This window comes from Berghia stephanieae, chromosome 7 (genome assembly GCF_034508935.2).
Source record: "Berghia stephanieae isolate SIO BIC M18660-M18661 chromosome 7, UCSD_Bste_1.3, whole genome shotgun sequence".
Taxonomy (NCBI): Eukaryota; Metazoa; Mollusca; class Gastropoda; order Nudibranchia; family Aeolidiidae; genus Berghia; species Berghia stephanieae.
The window spans coordinates 23,078,984-23,098,752 of NC_088366.1; the positions used below are offsets into that span (position 1 = coordinate 23,078,984).

General features: G+C 35.4%; 2 protein-coding genes across 3 annotated transcripts in view; one reads left to right on the forward strand and one right to left on the reverse strand.

Annotated features, from left to right (window-relative positions):
- LOC144976902 (protein O-glucosyltransferase 2-like) overlaps nucleotides 1–16,123 on the reverse strand; it is a 63,613-nt gene extending 47,490 nt beyond the window's left edge. The window contains exon 1 of the mRNA XM_078921474.1: nucleotides 15,751–16,123. Within this exon, the coding sequence (XP_078777600.1) occupies nucleotides 15,751–15,929 (179 nt within the window). The 5' untranslated portion in view covers nucleotides 15,930–16,123. The remainder of the gene's footprint in view (nucleotides 1–15,750) is intronic.
- Nucleotides 16,124–16,392: 269 nt separating this feature from the next.
- The window catches only part of LOC144976907 (protein BANP-like), a 14,739-nt gene continuing 11,362 nt past the window's right edge, over nucleotides 16,393–19,769 (forward strand). The window contains exons 1-2 of one of the 2 annotated variants that reach the window (XM_078921506.1): nucleotides 16,393–16,488; nucleotides 19,728–19,769. The exon at nucleotides 19,728–19,769 is cut by the window's right edge and continues 89 nt beyond it. In XM_078921506.1, the coding sequence (XP_078777632.1) occupies nucleotides 19,732–19,769 (38 nt within the window). In that variant the 5' untranslated portion in view covers nucleotides 16,393–16,488; nucleotides 19,728–19,731. Of the gene's footprint in view, nucleotides 16,579–19,727 lie in introns of both variants that reach the window. The other variant, XM_078921508.1, reaches the window with a different exon arrangement.

The window sequence follows — 19,769 nt, forward strand, 5'->3', positions numbered from 1 at the left end:
ATGTGAATTGACTGGCAAGGCTGTGAAGTGGAATTCTCGTCTTGTGGCAAAGCCCAGCAATATTTAGCGTGATAAATGACCGGATTTGTGACAACGATCCTCGCTAAAAAATGACACTCACTTTCGGATCGGAAGGTCCTCGGTTCGAGCCTCGCTCGGCGCATAGTTGAGTCCTTGGAAAAGGCTCTTTACTCACATTTTCTCACCATACTCAGGTGTAAAACGAGTACCTGGCCGTTAACAGCGTTGTCTCTGTCCTAAAAAATTGTTATACCGCCTAACAGGCGTCATGTCCCGTCCTACGTGTTAAGTGTTGCTGTTGGCCAGGGACCCATTGTAAAGCGCTTTGAGTACGTTTAGTGGATATTACTCTATATGAATGCTCATTTTTTTTTCAAAAATAAAAATATGACTTTTTCCTCAGAAAGGGGTTTATTATATTTCCTCTTCAGCCATAGCCAGTTAAGTGGCTTTTTTTCACCTCCTACTTGTCACTTTAATGTATTTACCACTGCAAACTGCTAATGAATTTTTTTTTTGCTAAGAGTTCGACATCTTTTATTGTCCGTGACATGTATTAATTGGCTAGATTGCGGACTGGGTGTTTCGTCTTGTAGAAAAGTTAAGCAATGTTTTGTGTGATCAGCACCGGACGGGTGACAATGATCGCTAAACTCATTCCTGGCGCGGGAAAGACATTGTACAGAAATCACCCTTCTCAAATCAGGAGTGAATGAGTGTCTTGACTATAAACAATGAAGGGTATTATAAGAATAGGTTTACAAAAATAAATAAATAAATAAATAAATAAATAAAACATTTAAAAAGAGGCAAAATAGATAATAATATGTACATTATGAAACGAAGCCTGCTTGTTCATAGATGATGTATTCAGAAGCGCGTTGAGCATGCTGAAATCGTGGAAATGCTTAGAGTAAAGGTCCATATTCCTTCGTTTTCAATCATGTATCTATATGATGCATGGTCTTATCGTTTTTAAATAGTTAAACCATAAAGTCATGAGAAAGAAAACAGATTCCAATGTCTGATTGGGGACTGGAACTTGAAATCCATTGACAAGCCGATTTACCCCTACATCAGAGGCGCGTTCCGTAGGTGAGGTCCCGGCACGACTCCCGGAAAGAACAAACGTCTTCTTATTCATAACATAAAATGCGAGATGTCACTGAAATAACAAAAGGGAGGTAACCCTCTTGACTTGTCAGATTATATGAAGCAATGCGATTGTTGTCTGGACAAACAAGAGTGTATTTTTGACCGACGAGCCGTCCACTTCAAAAATGCCCAATGGCCAGAAAGCTTTGTAAACTTTGCGTCCTAAGACAGACAGTCACGGATCAGCGATTTTGACCGCCATGCTTTGTCAAGTTTTACGAAGTTGTTAGGCGGGTCTATACCGCGGCATAATAGAACCACATATGAAAATATTGTACTTTGTAATTATTAAACATTTCGTTTTCAATTACAGCGATCAGGTTGCGTAATTTATTTTCGTAAAGGAGTAGTAGTTGGTTGACTTAATCAGCGGTGGGGAGTATTCCTAGTGTAAATGGTTTGCTTTAACACGGGCCATTATCCCCTTAATACGCTCAAGTGATTACATGGGCCCCTAAAACGTAATAAGTAGGATGAGACGTGACACTGTACAACGCCATTACGTTTTATTTCGACAGACAAACCTGTTGCTGGACATGTACTCATTTTACACCTAAGTATAGTGAGATAATGTAGTAAGTGAAGAGCCTTTTCCAGGGATTCGAAAGTTTTTCTTTCACTGCTTGACCCGAACCAGGGATTTATAGGTTTGAGTTTGAGTGCCGTACCACAAGGCCACAAGAAGTAGTAGTAGTAGTAGTAGTAGTAGTAGTAGTAGTAGTAGTGGTGGTGGTAGTAGTAGTAGCAGCAGTAGTAGTAGTAGTAGTAGTAGTAGTAGTAGCAGCAGTAGTAGTAGTAGTAGTAGTAGTAGTAGTAGTAGTAGTAGTAGTAGAAGTAGTAGTAGTAGTAGTAGTAGTATTAATGGTAGTTTTAGTAGTTGATGTAGTAGTAGTAGTAGTAGTAGTAGTAGTAGTAGTAGTAGTAGTAGTAGTAGTAGTAGTAGTAGTAGTAGTAATAATAATAATAATAATAATACACATTTATATAGCGCTCATTCTCGTGTAAAACACAAGCTCTGGGCACTTTACAATATAAATATCAATTTTAAGTGAAAAAATAAAAAATAAAATAATAACAACAATAACAATTCATAGCCAAATCAAGGATTCATATAGAGTCAAGAAAAACAAATACAGTAAAAATGTGTCTTGAGATTCTTTTTAAAAGTAGGTAAAGACTTGCACTCCCTCAGACCACGTGGTAGTTCATTCCAAATCTTGGGGCCGAAACAAGCAAACGATCTATCACCAAATTTTGTTCTTGATCTTTTTTCCGAAATTTTCGTTTGGTCATTACATGATCTTAAAGTGTAATTTTCAAATTTACACATGACCACGTGATCTGTGAGATATGCCGGTGCTATACCAGCCAAACACTTATAAACAAGACACGCTGCTTTGTAATATGTGCGCTTTTCAATGGGCAACCAGTGGAGAGAGGCCAACAAAGGGGTTGCATGATCAAATTTTTTTTTGCCAAAAACTAATCTTGCAGCACTGTTTTGCAGTAGTTGCAATTGTTTAATAGAAGCCTGAGGCAAGTTGACAAGCAGCGAGTTACAATAGTCTAGTTTCGAAAAAATGAGGGAAACAACCAATGTTTTACATGTTCCAATTGCAATATACTGACGGATCGAACTGATTTTCTTCAATTGAAAGTATAAAGATTTACAGAGAGCAGAAATGTGAGCTGACATTTTCATTTCTGAATCAAAATAGACACCCAAATTTTTCACAGTCTTTGAAACTTTGATCTTTTCACCCCCAATCAACACCTCAAGACCATCATTCACCTTCAACAGCCCTCTATTTCCCACAATCATCACTTCTGTTTTTGACTCATTCATTTTCAACTTGTTTGCATCCATCCACTCTTTCACATCCGTCACACATTCTTCCACACGTTTCACAATATTTTCGAGATTTTTAGTTTTATCAGTAGCATAAAGTTGCGTATCATCTGCATAGAGATGATAGCGCAGCCCATGACCAGTGATGACATTAGATAATGGAGAAGTATACAAAACAAAAAGAATTGGACCCAAAACAGAGCCTTGAGGAACACCAAAAGACAATGTATGTTGACGAGAAAGTTTATCTAAAATCATAACCTGTTGCTTTCTGCCATCTAAATAAGATTCAAACCACTGCAAGACAGTCCCAGACAAGCCAAATGTTATATTAAGTCGTTTAATGAGAATACCGTGATCAATAGTATCAAACGCCGCCGAAAGGTCTAACAATGTCAGAAGAGAAACAGAACCTTTATCTAAAACATCAAGCAAATCACTCGCAACACAGCACAGAGCAGTTTCTGTGCTGTGGTAAGAACGATAAGCTGACTGAAATTTTTCCCATAGATTGTTTTCATGGAGATGTTGTGAAAGACGTCTGAGTACAACTTTTTCAAGGATTTTAGAAAGAAATGGCAGATTTGAGACGGGACGGTAGTTACTAAGGTCATTTACATTGAGATTTTGCTTTTTTATGAGAGGCTTTACAATTGCATGTTTATAGATATCTGGGACTTGTCCTGAGATAAGTGACTGATTTATAATATAAGTTATGCAAGGTAACAATTCAGGAAGACATAATTTCAAAATATTAGTTGGTAAAGGATCTAAATCACATGACTTCGAGGAAGATGAAAAAATTATTTTAGAAATTTCTTCTTCAGTTGTTTCTTTAAAACAAGAGAATCCCTGTGAACCCGAAAAAGGGTGGAAATTTATATCTTCATTTTGCACGAGGTCCAAATTGTTCCGAATTTTCGATATTTTTCCCGAAAAGAAATCTGAAAATGCATCCGGCTGCTTTTCTACCGGGATATTAGTGGGTAGACACATGCCCTTTTCTTCCCCTAAAAGTTCCTTTGAAACAGAGAAAAATTCCTTAGTGTCCCTCACTGATGACAGTTTTGTGTTATAATAGTTTCTTTTTGCTCTTTTGCAGGTGGTTTTATACTTATGCTTTTTTGCTATATATATCAGCCGGTCAATCTCAAGGCCCGATTTTCTCCACGATGCCTCTGCATTCCTTTTTTCCCTTTTGGCAGTTTTTTCACTCTGGTTAAACCACGGAGACGGTTTCCTGGAATTTATTATTCTAGTTGTCTTTGGCGCATGCCTGTCGATGACGTTGCGCAGTACCTCGTCTGTTTTCTGTGCTGATGGTATATCCATTCTTCCTAGTTCCTCTGACAGATTGTTTTTGAAGGAACTAATGTCTATTTTTTTGGTATCCCTAGACACTATCTTGACTTTCTTTGCTTTCTCTTTGATGCATTTGAGAGTTGCCAGAATCAGATTGTGGTCTGAAATTTCTTTTTGATATTTTTAATTGATTCAACAAGCGAGGGTGTGTCAATGATGAACCAGTCCAAGATGTGCCCCAATCTTTGAGTTGGAGAGGTCACTAACTGAGTGAGGCCATGTTCATTCAGCATATTTTTTATAATTTTAACGAGACTATTCTGATCAACATCAAACTGAATATTAAAATCGCCGATATAAATTTTTCGCTTATTTGATGTGTCTTTTGATACAAAATCTGAAAAATTCGTCAGCAAAATCATTCTGTCTCAGTTTGTTCTTTTTGCTTGGGGGTGGTCTGTAGATACAAGTGATTAAAAATGAAATTTGAGGGTAGGTCAATGTGGTTTGGACACACTCGAAACTTTTGAACGAAATTGGCCTGTTTTGTATTTTAGACGAAAGAGCGTGTTTGTATATGATGGCGATCCCCCCTCCTGATCGTCCATTTCTTGGGAACGATTCCATCTTGTAGCCGGGAGGTGTCATTTCTTTCATTATAGGTTCATCACCGAACTGACGCAACCATGATTCAGTTATATATAGAATATCGATATCGTGTTGATCTATGACATCGATTATATCGAATGTCTTGTTTCTCGATGACTGTGCGTTAATATGGCCAATACAAATGTTATGATTTCCATGACTTGGTCTTGTGTCATTTGTCAATATTTTTGTTAACGTCTGTGGTGGTCGAGTTGAACGATGACAGTTCACTGGACGTCGCGGGACTGTTGTTTCAATTACATGTTGTTTACGTCGACCACCACGTTTACAGACAATCTTTTGTTGATTGTAATGGTGTTCACGTTTGAGGTCGGAATGTGTGTTTTCAATTTGTAAACAATAAAAGCGCAGGGTGAATAAAAGTCCAACGACAGCCGACAGTAAAAATTGATTGTGAGAACGAGTAAAAATGGCGGGGTCTTGGTGAAACATTGTAAAATAGTCCGAAACAATTTCGATAAAAATGATGTCAAAACCGTATAAAATATAATTAAAGCAATATCACAATGGTATCTTACGTGTTGTACAAAAATCCTTGAATAAAAATTGAATTGAAATAAGACGTGTAAATCCTTGAAATCGGTAAAAATTGAAGAGAAATGTCACAACAACAAAAACACGTCTTGCCTGTTAGGCAACTACACACTACTAGTAGTAGTGTAGTAGTAGTAGTTGTTGTTGTTGTTGTTGTTGTTGTTGTTGTATAGGAGGAGGAGGAGGAGGACGACGAGGAGGATGGCCCGTTGATCTAACCTCTGAAGTAGCGTTTTTGCCAATCCGCTGATCAAATCTTTGATGTCAACTTCAGAGATAAGTGCGCTCTCTTTTTCCTTTGTTTCAAGATGATCAAACCTCTGGTGTTAGTTCAAAGTTAATGTTTTTAGTTTTTACATGTTAATGATAGTTGAATAAAACTATCTATGTACACGCTCATTTTTAATACATTTTTTTCCAATGTAGAAAAGCAACAAAAATCCTTAGGATTGTGATTGAGTGAGTTTAAAAGAATAATTGTGCCTAAAATTACAACCTCAGTATTTTGTTTCACGTTTTATGGGGTTGTAGTGATTATGGGGTCTAGGTCTAACATATAACAACTATAATCATTTTGAGAATTCATAAATATCACGGCTGCTGAATTATCAATTTCTAAAGCACGTTGTAGCTGGGATTAAAACCCATTATCTTCCGGTTATAGTTCATATGCTTTACTAGTAGAGACAATGTACGAAATAATGATTGACTAACTGTTTAAAATAGTAATACCCCGACCATCTGTACTCCCCCATCACTAGCCTTTTAAAAAAAAAACAAAAAAACTTTGCCCGTCGTCCAGAATATGGAACGATTTTGTCCTTGAAATAAGTTGGTGATGCATCCGATTTCAAGATAGTATGTGTTTGGCTAAGAAACTCACAACATTGCCATCCGGATGTATAACGGACCAACACACAAAACTATGTGTAACCTTGAACGTTTATAATCTGATTAATACGGTTTAGTGAGAATTACTTATAAATGGGGATGGCAAAAAGCAATAACAAAGACCAGAGTGACGTCACTTCATACTACCTATATCACGTCATCCCAATGACACATCGACCGAAAGTTATCCTGATAGCGTACCACCTTTTGAAACCCTAATTCTGCCTGCCACACAAACAGGTACGTTATTTTGATGTTTTTTAATAATCGAAAACCAAAAATAAACAAACAAAAAACAAACAAACAAACAAAAAACAAAACAAAGCAAAACAAACACACAAACAGCAACAAAGAAAATAACAAAAAGAAAACAAAATTGAGCATTTGGGTATAGATAGCGCAATATCCACTAAAGTGCTCAAAGCACTTAACAAAGGGTCTCTGTCCAACAGCAAGACTAAAGAAGGACGGAACATGACGCCTGTAAAGAGATATTCCATTTTTTCCCCGACAGAGACAACGCTGTTAACGGCTAGGTACTCATTTTATACCTGAGTACGGCTAGAGAATGTGAGTAAAGAGTCTTTTCCAAGGACTCAATTTTGCGCGCTCAGCGCAGGACTCGATTCCAAGACCTTCTGATCCGAGGGCGAGTAATATACAACAATACCACATAGCTGCACTACTTTGATGATTGATGAAGTGAGAGTTTTTTAATGACATTACACTACAATGGGTTATCAAGGCCTATTGCTCCGATCCCAAATCCAAGTCCAAGACAAAAGGAAGAAAAAATCAAACTCATTTCCTCTCCAAAGTGAAAGAATGATGGTGGAGATGACAAAAAAAAAAAACGGAAAGCTTCGTCAGAGAGGCTTCTCCTGCATTAAAGCGATCAATTGAAATTATATAGACAATCAATAGTGATTGGAACCTTCAAGAAATCAATTTCAGCCCAAGCATGCTAGAATCCGACCTTGATTTATAGTTTTATCTTTGGTTCAGACAAGGAGATCGGCTACACCATATAATAGCTTTACTTGTGAGATGGACAATGCTATTAAAGGTATATTACATTTTTTATTCACTCGGAATTAGAGAAAAAAAAAAAAAAAAGATAGTTAAATGGTTTAGGTGTAGTGAGAAAATTGTTGGTTTGTACGAATCTAAAATTTATAATCTCAATAAATAATCAAGGGCAATTTGTTGTAACATTGTTATACAAATATTTTTTATTCCGTTTTTTGAGGTAAAAGTTTAACATGATAAATCTCGTTCGTGAAACAATTCGGAATGTTTATCAAATTTTGTATTAAATTTGATTTTCTGATTATCTGATACAATGCATAATGCTTGTCTTTGGTATATTATTATGATTTTTCATGATGCGATTCGATAACATAATGACTTTATTAGATGGAAAATGTTTCTTTCTTGTTTCTAGACCAGACTCCGAAATACAAGCTGGAACTGACCAGAATGATCGACCTCTGCAAACCTGCCTCATTGGACAACCATCGGACACCATTGGAACAAACTTTTCACAGAAAACTGATGATCAAGGTATCGACGATTTGTTTCCATGAATAATACGTAGAAGAAGAAGAAATCAAAACCTTTAGTGGAATGTTAAACAAATCTTGATGACTCAACGAAGTTGTTCATTCACTCATAAATCACAGGTCGACTTCAATAATGCAATTCAGACCTTAGCATTATAATATTATATAATATGACTTTTCACTGGAGGAGATTAACGATTCTTCTCTTAAAGCGTATCTGGACTCGAGATTAAAATAAGATTTTAATTTTTCATGTGCATGCGTACTTCGTGATGCAAAGTGATATTCTTCTATCGTTGTAATAATTCGTGTACTTGATAATAATAATAATAATAATAATAATAATAATAATAATAATAATAATAATAATAATAATAATAATAATAATAATAATAAATGTACGTATTTATATTTATATAGCGCTTATGCCGAAGCTACTTATTAAGATCACTTTAGACTTATGTAGAACACATAAAAAGGTCACTAAGTGATGTTATACTTGTCAAATGGTATTCGACCATGTTTGGCGTACATTTAATCATAACATACATGCTTATGTCAAAGTAATTGAGATAAGATCACTTTCAAAAATATGGTGCATTGAACTGGAAAGATGAAGGGAAATGCGTACAGTATTTAATTCCAACGTACACAACCAACAAATCAGGTTTGGGTTTTGTCTTGTTTTTTGTTGATTTTTGTTTGTTTGTTTGTTTGTTTTTTTATGGGGGGGGGGGGGCGGGAATTGTTTTTCTTGTCTTTTTCTCTCTGCTTTGTCAGGGACTATTTCATACACACCTTCAGATCTTTAACTTTAACAATAGTGCCTGTTCCTCAATTTGTCACTTTGATATATCAACAAATGAGTATTTTGTCGGAACTGGATGAGATAAAACGTATTCCAACAAATACTAAATTATGACAATTTGAAATTTTAGGACATGTACAAAAAAAAAACAAAAAAAAAAGAAATCTAGAGTACCTACACTGTTCTTTACAGAAGGAAAGGAATGTGAATAACGCGCCATAATATTTTTCTAACCCCCCCCCCCCCCCCCAAAAAAAAAAAAAAAAGAAATATAAAAATCCTACAACAACAACGAAAAAAAAAAATCACCAAAGCATGTCAATCCTAAATCAATATGTTTCTTTCACTCCTTCTTTGACAGCAAAGTAAAAATTAGATAAAATAAAAATAAAATACATAAATAAAGTAAAGAGACCGACGTGGGTCGAGAGGCGTCCGAGTCCCGGAGAGAGAGCACAAAGCCTTGAACTTAAATGAATATTGAATATAACAGCTTTAACAAACAAAAAAATAAATAAATAATTTTTTTTTAAAAAAATAATAAAAACTAAATTACATACTAAATACGGAACCTTCTTGAACAAATAACAAAAACAACTAAAACGGTAAAACTTCACCTTTAACCCCGTCCGTCTATCTGGATTTAATGTGAAATATTTTTGTTTTAAATGCTTTTATTGTTGGTAAGAAAGGAGCGTTGAGCCCAAAACATTACATGATTACTACTTTTATTTTTAAACGACCATATTTTTTTTTTTGGTTAAATACTCTTTTCCAGTCCATATCTTCTAACGGCTAATAATTCTCTTTGCATTAAATCTAAGAAATCAGAGGATCAGTTTTTAATTTGCAGTTAGGAATGTGAGAAAAGTGATCTGAACTCATACAATGTTATATAAGCATGTATGTTATTATTAAGTGTACGTCAAACATGACCGAATACCATTTGGCAAGTAGGTATAACATCACTTAATATAATGTGTACTACATAAGTGTAAGGCGATCTAATAAGTAGGCGACACAGCGATAGAAGCATATCACTTTACATCACGAAGTACAGCGCGTGGAGATGGAAAAACGAAAACCAAATTTTAATCTGAAGTCTGTGCTTTCAAACAAGAATCGGTATTAATCTCCTTTAGTGAAAGTCATTATATGTATATATATATATATATAATATATATATATATATATATATATATATAGAGAGAGAGAGAGGGAGAGAGAGAGAGAGAGAGAGAGAGAGAGAGAGAGAGAGAGAGAGAGAGAGAGAGAGAGAGAGAGAGAGAGAGAGAGAGAGAGAGAGAGAGAGAGAGAGAACGAGGGGGCGCAGAGGGAGGGGGTTGTCCTATGCATTTCCAATAAATAATAATAGTTGTACGTGACTGGGATACTTAAAACGTATACAGAATATTACGAAAAACCAATGATTCTTATTTTTTTGTTTTAATTATTAGATGCACGATCGACAGTAATGATCAGTGTGTGTAAAAAGGATTAAGAAGAAGAAGAAGAAGAAGAAGAAGAAGAAGAAGAAGAAGAAGAAGAAGAAGAAGAAAGAAGAAGAAGAAGAAGAAGAGAAGAGAGAAGAAGAAGAAAGAAGAAGAAGAAGAAGAGAAGAGACGACGAGACGACGAAGAAGAAGAAGAAGAAGAAGAAGAAGAAGAAGAAGAAGAAGAAGAAGAAGAAGAAGAAGAAGAAGAAGAAGAAGAAGAAGAAGAAGAAGAAGAAGAAGAAGAAAAACAACAACAACAACAACAAGAACAAGAACAACAACAACAACAACAAGAAGAGACAGGAGGATGTGGTGCTGGTGGACGAAGAGGAGGAGGATGAGGAAGGAGAACAAGAAGAGGAATACGACAATTTTCTGTAACTGTATTGAAAGAACACTACCGCTTTCACGAGTGTCGAATTGCATCAGATTAAGCACTATTTCAGATAAAATTATATATATATATGTCAAAGTTTGATTTAATTTTGACAAGAAACTTTCATAACTAATGAGAAGCTGGATTTAAAGCCTTGATGTGAACATACAAAAAATCGTATTATACCGCCATGCTTGGCGATAAAGTTGTCGGGATCGAAGTGTTAACAACTAGAAGCTGTTGCTTAGTGTTCTTTTATGTGGCGCAATAGCCGCTATAGATAGTTCGAAATTGACGTCACTCTGCTCTTTGTTATTAGTTTTTGCCATCCGCGTTTATGAGTACTTCTGCTCACTAAACTGTATTAACCAGACTATAAAAGTTCACGGTTACACATAGTTTTTGTGTAGTTGGTCCGTTATAGTTATACTTCCGGATGGCAATGTTGTGAGCTTCTTAGCCAAACGCATACTATCTATATGTGTCAAGAACCAAATTATTTAACATAAACAAGTTAAGAAAGAGTCCTAGAATGATGTAAAAAAAAAAAAATAAATAAATAAAATATTGCTGGTAAACGAATAATCAGCAATAAGCTCGCATCCTATCAAAGGGGTAGCAAGAAATTAATTGTTACTGTATGATTTCTGAGTTGCTTCCTGTCTTCGTCTTGGGATGGGATTTACGTACTTGATTTTGCCCTGGAGGTAATGGTAGCAGTCAAATGTATAATGTTAGATGTGATAGACGTCTATGTGATATTTTTTTCTCTTGTAAATTATCTCTCTGTTATGTATTGATCGTTGTATTTTTGTTTCGCATATATCTTGGAAACATTTGAGTGTGTTAATGGTATTGGGAGCATGTGCTGTTGTCTTGATAAGGCTTTTACTTTTAGGTGATCTCAAACGAAGCAAATTAATAGTAGGCTCTTGAAATCTAAGACTGTTCTCCAATTGAGTCAATTTTTCTTTGTATTACTTTTAAGGCGGTGATTTAATTGTGATTATAGAACTCTTCGAATATCCCATTTTCTTCCTTTTTATTGGCGCTGATATTAAGAGTTACAAGCGCCGTCATGCGACCCCGTGTATGGAATTCAATCCCTAGAACCAACGGTGAACAAACAACTATTAATTCTTTGAAATCAAAACTAAAACATTTCCTTTTTCCGTCTGCCTATTTTTAATCTGAGACATACTTTATAGTTACAACACTATGTGTGAATATTCAATTGTGGATCTGCGTGTGTGTGTGTGTGTGTGTGTGTGTGTGTGTGTGTGTGTGTGTGTGTGTGTTTGTGTGTGTATGTGGGGGGGGGGGGGAGGGTTTGGGTTGTGGCACAATAGATGCAATTTTAATATTGTTTTTTTTTCAACCACTGTACAGCGCACTGACCATTACATAATTTTGTTTGTTTTTGTTTGATTTTAATGGTTTTACGGCGCTTTACACATCATATCAGCTCCAGTAAAAAGGAAGAAAATTGGATAGTGAAAAGATTCTAGATGTACAATTAAAAGGACTTGAGAACAAAGTAAGACAAAGGGAAATGATTCAAATAGGGAACAGATGTAGATTCCAAGAGCACACTATCAATGTACTTAATTTGAGATCACCTAAATTGTTTCACACAGTCACCAGCACAACATCCCACTAAGAGGAATACACTCAAATGTTTGCATGATACATTCAAAATAACAAATATAACAATACTTAACAGAGAGAAGATTTACAAGAGAAAAAATATCATCTCCCAAAACAATAACTATGCATTTGACTGTTTCCCTCCCAGCCAAGCACTACGGCCAGGGCCAGGGCAAAACCAAGTAATCTCATTCCAATACAAAGACAGGAAGCATGTTGGAAAACAGATATAAGAGGATAGAAGACATAGTAATTGCCACCCTGCCCACTACGGGAGGCCAGGAACCCCACCCAGTTATATAATTTTGGAAATGCCCTATTCAAATGTCATCTATTATTATTATTATTATCGTTATTATCATATTATAGAAATCGAGATTAACTCCGATCTCTTGAGTTTGTTTTCATTATTTCACAAATCTGTCAGATGCAGTTATGCTATCACTTTTTTTAATGGATGCGCATATAGATAGAACGTAGATAACGTTATTCAGGCCTTTGTTATTGTTTTTTGCCATCCGCGTTTGTGAGTAATTTTCACTAAACTGTATTAACTAAACTATAAACGTTTAAGGTTACACATAGTTTTGTGTGTTGGTCCGATATACTTCCGGATGGCAATGTTATGAACTTCTTAGCCAAGCGCATACTATCTATAGATACAATTCCTGTAAGCAAAAAAAAAAAAAAAAACTGTTTAAAATTTTAAAAAGATAGGAAAAAAAAAAGAGCACATGTAGTCAAGACACTTTACAACGAGTCCTTGTCAACATCAACGATTAACATGTTGAGCCAGACGAGATTTGTTATGCGATACACATATTACAATAAGGCTATTGGCTTTACAGATATTGAATTTTCGAATAATAGGACTTATCGATTCAAATGAATTAAATAAGAAACGTTGTATACACTGATATTCAGTGTGTTTTTCAGATGAAGAATTGAAATAGATTAAAAACCCTCAAGCGAGGAAACGCTACCACTACCATGCGTACAAAAGCTGTGCATTTGAAGAGAGATAAATATTTTAAAAAAAGAATAAATCATTCATTGCATTGTTGTATTACGAACATATTGAATCAAATTTCATAGAGCACTTCAGCGTACGAATCGTAATTTGGAATTATCAGTCAGTTTTTGTTTATAAGTACATAATCTGAGCCCAATTACATGTAGGCGGACTAGATTTAGTTATTTATTACTCTAGTCAACTACCAACTAATCAAAGAACACCACTGGCCTTCTTTGTCAATTATTGAAACATCTGGCGCCATTCTGTTAGGCCCGACGTCACCAAATTTCACGAGACTGAGCACAGGTGTCAAAGTAAGACGTAATGGTGATTTTGTGGTTTTGAGCAAAATGTTTGACACAGCGGAAGATTTCTTAGAAATGCCCCAAATCCCAGAATTCCGCGAAAGATAATCATCAATGAAGACAGGATGGCTCAAAATAATGATAATAAGTTCTCCCATATTTATATTTTGACATACACCTCACCAGATCCAATGGTACGATTTTCGTAGTCAAAATTTGGAGAATGAGGGTTGGAAACGTCCGTAATAGAATGTCAATTGGATTTAAGTGAAGCGTCGGGTTTTAGACTACTACATATCTATCCTATATCTTGTTTAAAATGAATAGTAGTAGTAGTAGTAGTAGTAGTAGTAGTAGTAGTAGTAGTAGTAGTAGTAGTAGTAGTAGTAGGAGGAGGAGGAGGAGGAGGAGGAGGAGGAGGAGGAATTATTTTTTAAAATAATGTATAAGTGCAGAAGAATGCAATGAGACATGTTATTTAATGACAAATTATTCATAAACGCTAAATTAGATGCATACATGGAATAAGAGGGACAGTTAACCTCATCATGAAGTACAGGCTAAGACTAAAATAACAAGGATTCTTAAAATAAGGATTTTGATAAAAGTGAGAGAAATAAATGGAGGGAGAATAGAAAGGAAAATGTAGAGGCGGGACGGGACATAAATAGACCTATCCCAATTTCCGGAAATAAGGATAACAATGCCTTGCTTCTCTTGGATAAGGGGATACGGCAATTTCAATCGTGAAGCATCGTGTAATTTGTAATAGACCCAGCTACACAATCGTTGTTGGGTGGACAAAGGAGTAAGAAGAAAAACAAACAAACAATAAAAAAAAGAAAAACAAAACGAAACAACAACAAAAAATACTCGGCCGATTTGGGACTAATTTTCTCTTAATAATGATATATCTCATTATTTGTGTAAAGAGGATTTTGACAACCTTGCTGTCGATTATCTCACTCAAATAGAAGTAGCAGCAGCAGCAGTAGTAGTAGTAGTAGTAGTAGCAGCAGCGGCGGTAGTAGTAGTAGAAGTAGTATGTAGTAGTAGGGGTGGTGGTGGTGGTGGTTCCTGTTGTTCTATCAGTCACAGTGCACTTTACTTGGCAGGCCAGAGACGTATTATATTGGTATGGAATATCGATATAAGCTTTGTCGATAAAGAAAGGGCATCTGATTTTTTATTTTTTTTATTCAATAGCTTTTCTTATCTTTGTACGAATCATATAGAGGCCTACCTTTATCCCACTTTTGAGTTGGAAATAGAAAGGCTCGCCTTGAGAATAATATAACGCTAATGGAAAGGTATTAATTAAATGGGTTAATTTTATTGCAACTACTACTATATACTTCAATTCTTCTTTTCCTTTTTATAAATAAAATTTCAAACTCATTATATTATATAATGGCTCAGTGGTGTATAATACACTCGCCGAGCAAGCACCCTGATCCCGCGTGCAGTCGACATTTTTTTTGGACACCTCCATCTACCCGAATGTGGCCGTTTAGCTGCTAAATTTGGCGGAAAGAACTGTGCTATAGAGCAGCGTCTTATCCAAACGGTAGTAAAAAATTCTTCATTAATAAGAGAAGCCCGGGTAACTCTGGTTCATTAAAAAAAATGTTATAATTTTCTTTTCATAATTAAGTATTACATATCTAATATCTTAATTATTTTCCTTTCGAGTTGCTCCATTGACAATACCTTTAATACCCCCCCCCCCCCTTCTTTTTTTTTCTCCTCAATAGAAATATGGACCGGTTCGAACAAAAACAAAAAAAAATTAAAAACGAGAAGTTGAAAAGTTTGAAACTTACACCAATGTTATTTCGCCAATCCACAATTCATTTTTTTCACGATTCACATTATTGATGCTTAGTCATGAGTTTATTTCATTCTTTAAATTTTAAAAATCGTGCTTATATGTAGACATATGATATTATAAATATTAATTACCAAACAAATCTAAACAAAAACAAAAAAGATTGTGCTTCTTCTCTTACTGCTTTGGACTGTATTGTCGTGGTTGGCCAAGTTGAAAGTTGCCACGTAAATCGTGAAGCTAATAAATGCGTTGAGCTGCTAATTAACTTTGCAATCTATTTTATTACTCACTTTTGTCCGTCTTTTGAGACAGCCTGGATGTAGAAATACCTTACTGGTACTCTGAAGTCAGTGTCTAATCCTGGACCCCAAACCAAAGTTTTAGAAGCACTAACTTTAGGGATTTTTTTGTGCGAGTAAGAACACAGAAAACAACTGCACAAGAAACAAAGGATACGAAAAACCTCCATTGTGAAGTCCCACTGCTATAAGAGACTGCTCACTCTCATACTTAACAGAATCTCAATGAACGTATTCAGGGCACGAGCCCTTGAAATCCCATTCAATCATTCACCCACGAGAAGTTGTAAAGAGTGTTTACAAATGGGATATTCAGTCAACCATTCAACACTTCTTTTGTCCCTTTGGGTCAATTTCCTCCAATGAAATTGATGTTTGTGACCCCTAGAAATTTAAATATAACAAATACAAGAGGAAGTTCATCTATCAAACACCTCCCTCTGCTGTAATTGAATTGTTGAAAAAATATATATATGATGATGAATGACAAGGATTTTTACTTTTGATTAGTTACACATGAAATGTGTTAAATAAATTCAGTTAACTTTTGTTATTTAACAATTTGTTTGAAAACCAAAGAACTCATTTTGAGGGAAAAAACCCGAATTTGGTTATTTGTAAGCATTTCAGGTCATGCGCAGTCTCTCGCATTTTACCGTTCACAACGCCATTATCGTCCCCGAGAAATCAAGACGTGATTTAACGGAATTTGGAAAGCATCAGCGGCAAGTAAGAAAGTGAAAGATGTCAACTATGTTGCTAAACATGATTTTCATGATTTATACCTTTCAAAGGCCACGAATGAATAGTTCTACAACGGTAAATGATTAGCCCTGCGTTGTTAAATACTTAGTCCCTCATTGGCCTTGAACTAAACAAGATGGCTAATATATTGTGGAGTCACCAAGACTCCTTTATTATTAGCCGTAACAACTTTTTATCTTTCTCACTTGACTTGGCCTAAAGGAAGTTTTGGTTGAAAGAAACGATCTTCAGCTTCAGACTACGGATAAACCCTCACCACATCGCAATTACCATTCACTAACTCAAGGGGGGGGGGGGGGGGGTTAAAGTATGAAGTTGATAAATTCCACAAACTGCCCCGTTGTATTGCTGATTACTTATTATTATTAGAATGAGAATGAGAAGCCAAGTTGTTGAACATGCCCGACCACAAGTCTTAATTTGAAAAATAAAATCTCAAAACTTTTATTTTGAAGAAATTTGAATTATTTTTTAAAAAGTCAACTTTATTTCATTCATACTCATGCACAACTACTGGCGTATAAAAAGTAAAAGGCAATGATTTGTGGCTGTCATTATCCCCAGACACCTCTCTGGGGATAACGAAAAGGCTGGGCTGTCATTATCCCCAGACACCTCTCTGGGGATAACCAAATTTCGTTATTCCCAGACAGATATTTGAAACTCCGCTCTTTTAAACAATTATCCACAGTCCAGAATATGGAATGTTTCCAAATGCAACATAGAAATAAGGAAAATTAATAAATTATCTATAAAAACATAAAATTAACCAACATTAAATCAGTTGTTACTACATAAACACAATATACGTCGAAGTTGGTGTCATGGCCGAAAGGTTTAGTCGTCTGCCCTGGAAGTTTTACCAGAATCGACGTTGTGGGTTCAAATCCTGGTTCCGCCACTTTTTTTTTTTTACATTCTACTTTTTACAGAACGGTGCAGGGGGTAAAGGTCCCATCCATCCCCCCACCTCTTTTTTTTCTTTTAACTGTCTCTCTCTCTTTCTCTCTCTCTCTCTCTCTCTCTCTCTCTCTCTCTCTCTCTCTTTCTCTCTCTCTCTCTCTCTCTCTCTTTCTCTCTCTCTTAGTTCCTTTCTAGTTTCTAGCAAATTGTCATATTCATCCCCACTCCGATCTCAAAAATTGTCTAAAAAGAATAAATAATTAAAAAGCAAACAAACAAATATTCAGATAGCGACCAAATGGTCAGATAGAGGAGAGAAAAAAACAAACAATAATTTTTTAAAAAATAAAAACAATTTTAAGAAATTCATGCTCAGAAACGGAACAAAAGGTCAAACAAGAAGGAGAAAAGAATAGACTCGCACACAAAAAAAAAAAAGAAAAGAAGACGGAATTTAAAAAAAAAAAAAAAAAGTGGCGGAACCAGGATTCGAACCCACAACGTCGATTCTGGTAAAACATTCAGGGCAGACGACTAAACCATTCGGTCATGACACCCACTTCGAAGTCGACGCATATTGTGTATATGTAGTAACAACTGATTTAATGTTGGTTAATTTTATGTTTTTATAGATATTTTATTAACTCTCCTTATTTCTAGGTGCATTTTGGAGACATTCCATATTCTGGAAAGTAGATAATTATTTAAAAGAGCGGAGTTTCAAATATATGTCTGGGGATAACGAATTTTGGTTATCCCCAGACAGGTGTCTGGGAATATCGAATTTTCATTATCCCCAGACAGGTGTCTGGGGATAATCACAGCGATGATTTGTGGCTGTGGCTATTCGGACTCAACTCCAATATCAATGTACAATCAACAGATTATTCAGACTCAGTCTGAATGGCTGTCGTTATTCTCAGACTCAGACATGTCTGCGAAGGAATCTGATGATTATTGGCAGACACCTGTCTGACAAATAAAAAACCTGGACTTTTGATTATTAGCAGACCCTGTCTGACACATTTATCAAGTTGGCAGAAAGATTTTATTCAAAATGCCAAACTAGGCATGAAAAATACCAAATGTTCTGAAAAAATGTCATTGGTTATTTGTGTCCCAAATCAGTTAATATCAAGTGATATTTAATACAAGATGAAAGTAAATAGTAATCAAAATGCCAAATCCAGCTTTTTTTTAAAAAAGCAAATGGATCAATGAAACGTAAGTTTTTGACACTTTGAACTGAAACTGAAACGTCAAACTGGCAATTCGCCTTCTTTCTCAACCAGCAAGAAACTTGTTAATCATCAAATCAGTTCACAAATTACTACTGGCATTTTTTCGGATTCTTTGCTATTTGTCACCCATAAACTGGCATTTTGCATTAAAAAATTTCTGCCAACATGTCTGGCAAAGGCCCAGGTTTTTTAAATTATTGCCAGACACCATCTGGCAATAATCAAAAGCCTTGCCTTTAGTAGTTATTGCTAGACAGTGTCTGGAATAATCATTCATCATTATTGACAGACATGTCTGGAATAACAACAGCTGTAAAGCAATGTATGAAAAAGATGTTAACTTTGGGATCAGGAGTGATAGTATAGTTGTCATTCATCAGGCACTGGTATTCTCAACATTGCTTTATTTATGTCAAGAAGTTAGACACTAGGCTACTGTAGAAGGTAGAGCCAATGATGTCACACTAACTTCACTTACCTGAAGATTGTTGATCCAGAGAAATGAATTGAAGTGTTGGCGTCTCAATTATTTTCCTTGAGACAATTACTTTTAGATCGCTTAGCACACGCTTTTGTTGTGGTATTGCACTGCAGCTGACATCTTAATTGTACTTTATTTATGAGAGCATAAACTATAAAGACATCCCTATTGAATGGCTTAATGTAGTTTTTTAAGTTTTATTTTATTCAAATATTTAACAATTTTTGCTTTTGAGACTTTATATAGGATTTACTTTTATAATCAACCTGGTGCAGGTTACACAATTACTATTTTTATTTCTTTTTTTTTACCCATTACTAAAAAAGTGTAGGATCCGGTGTCAAAGGAAAAAGTAAAAGACATGAAAAAAATTATCTCAATTTCACCTTTCTCAACTGGGGTTTTTTAAAAATAAGCTTTTATGTTGTGCAATATCCACTAAAACACTTAACATCATTTGACAAGCTCCATTACACACTTTTTCATATTTATATCTAGGTTACGATTAAGATAGCTCTTTGAATGTCCCTTGATCAACTTCGTCCCTTTTTTTTTTTCACTCATCGTCAACTTTTAAGAGAAATGTCGGATCAGGATGGGGAATTGGTGGATTTGGGCAG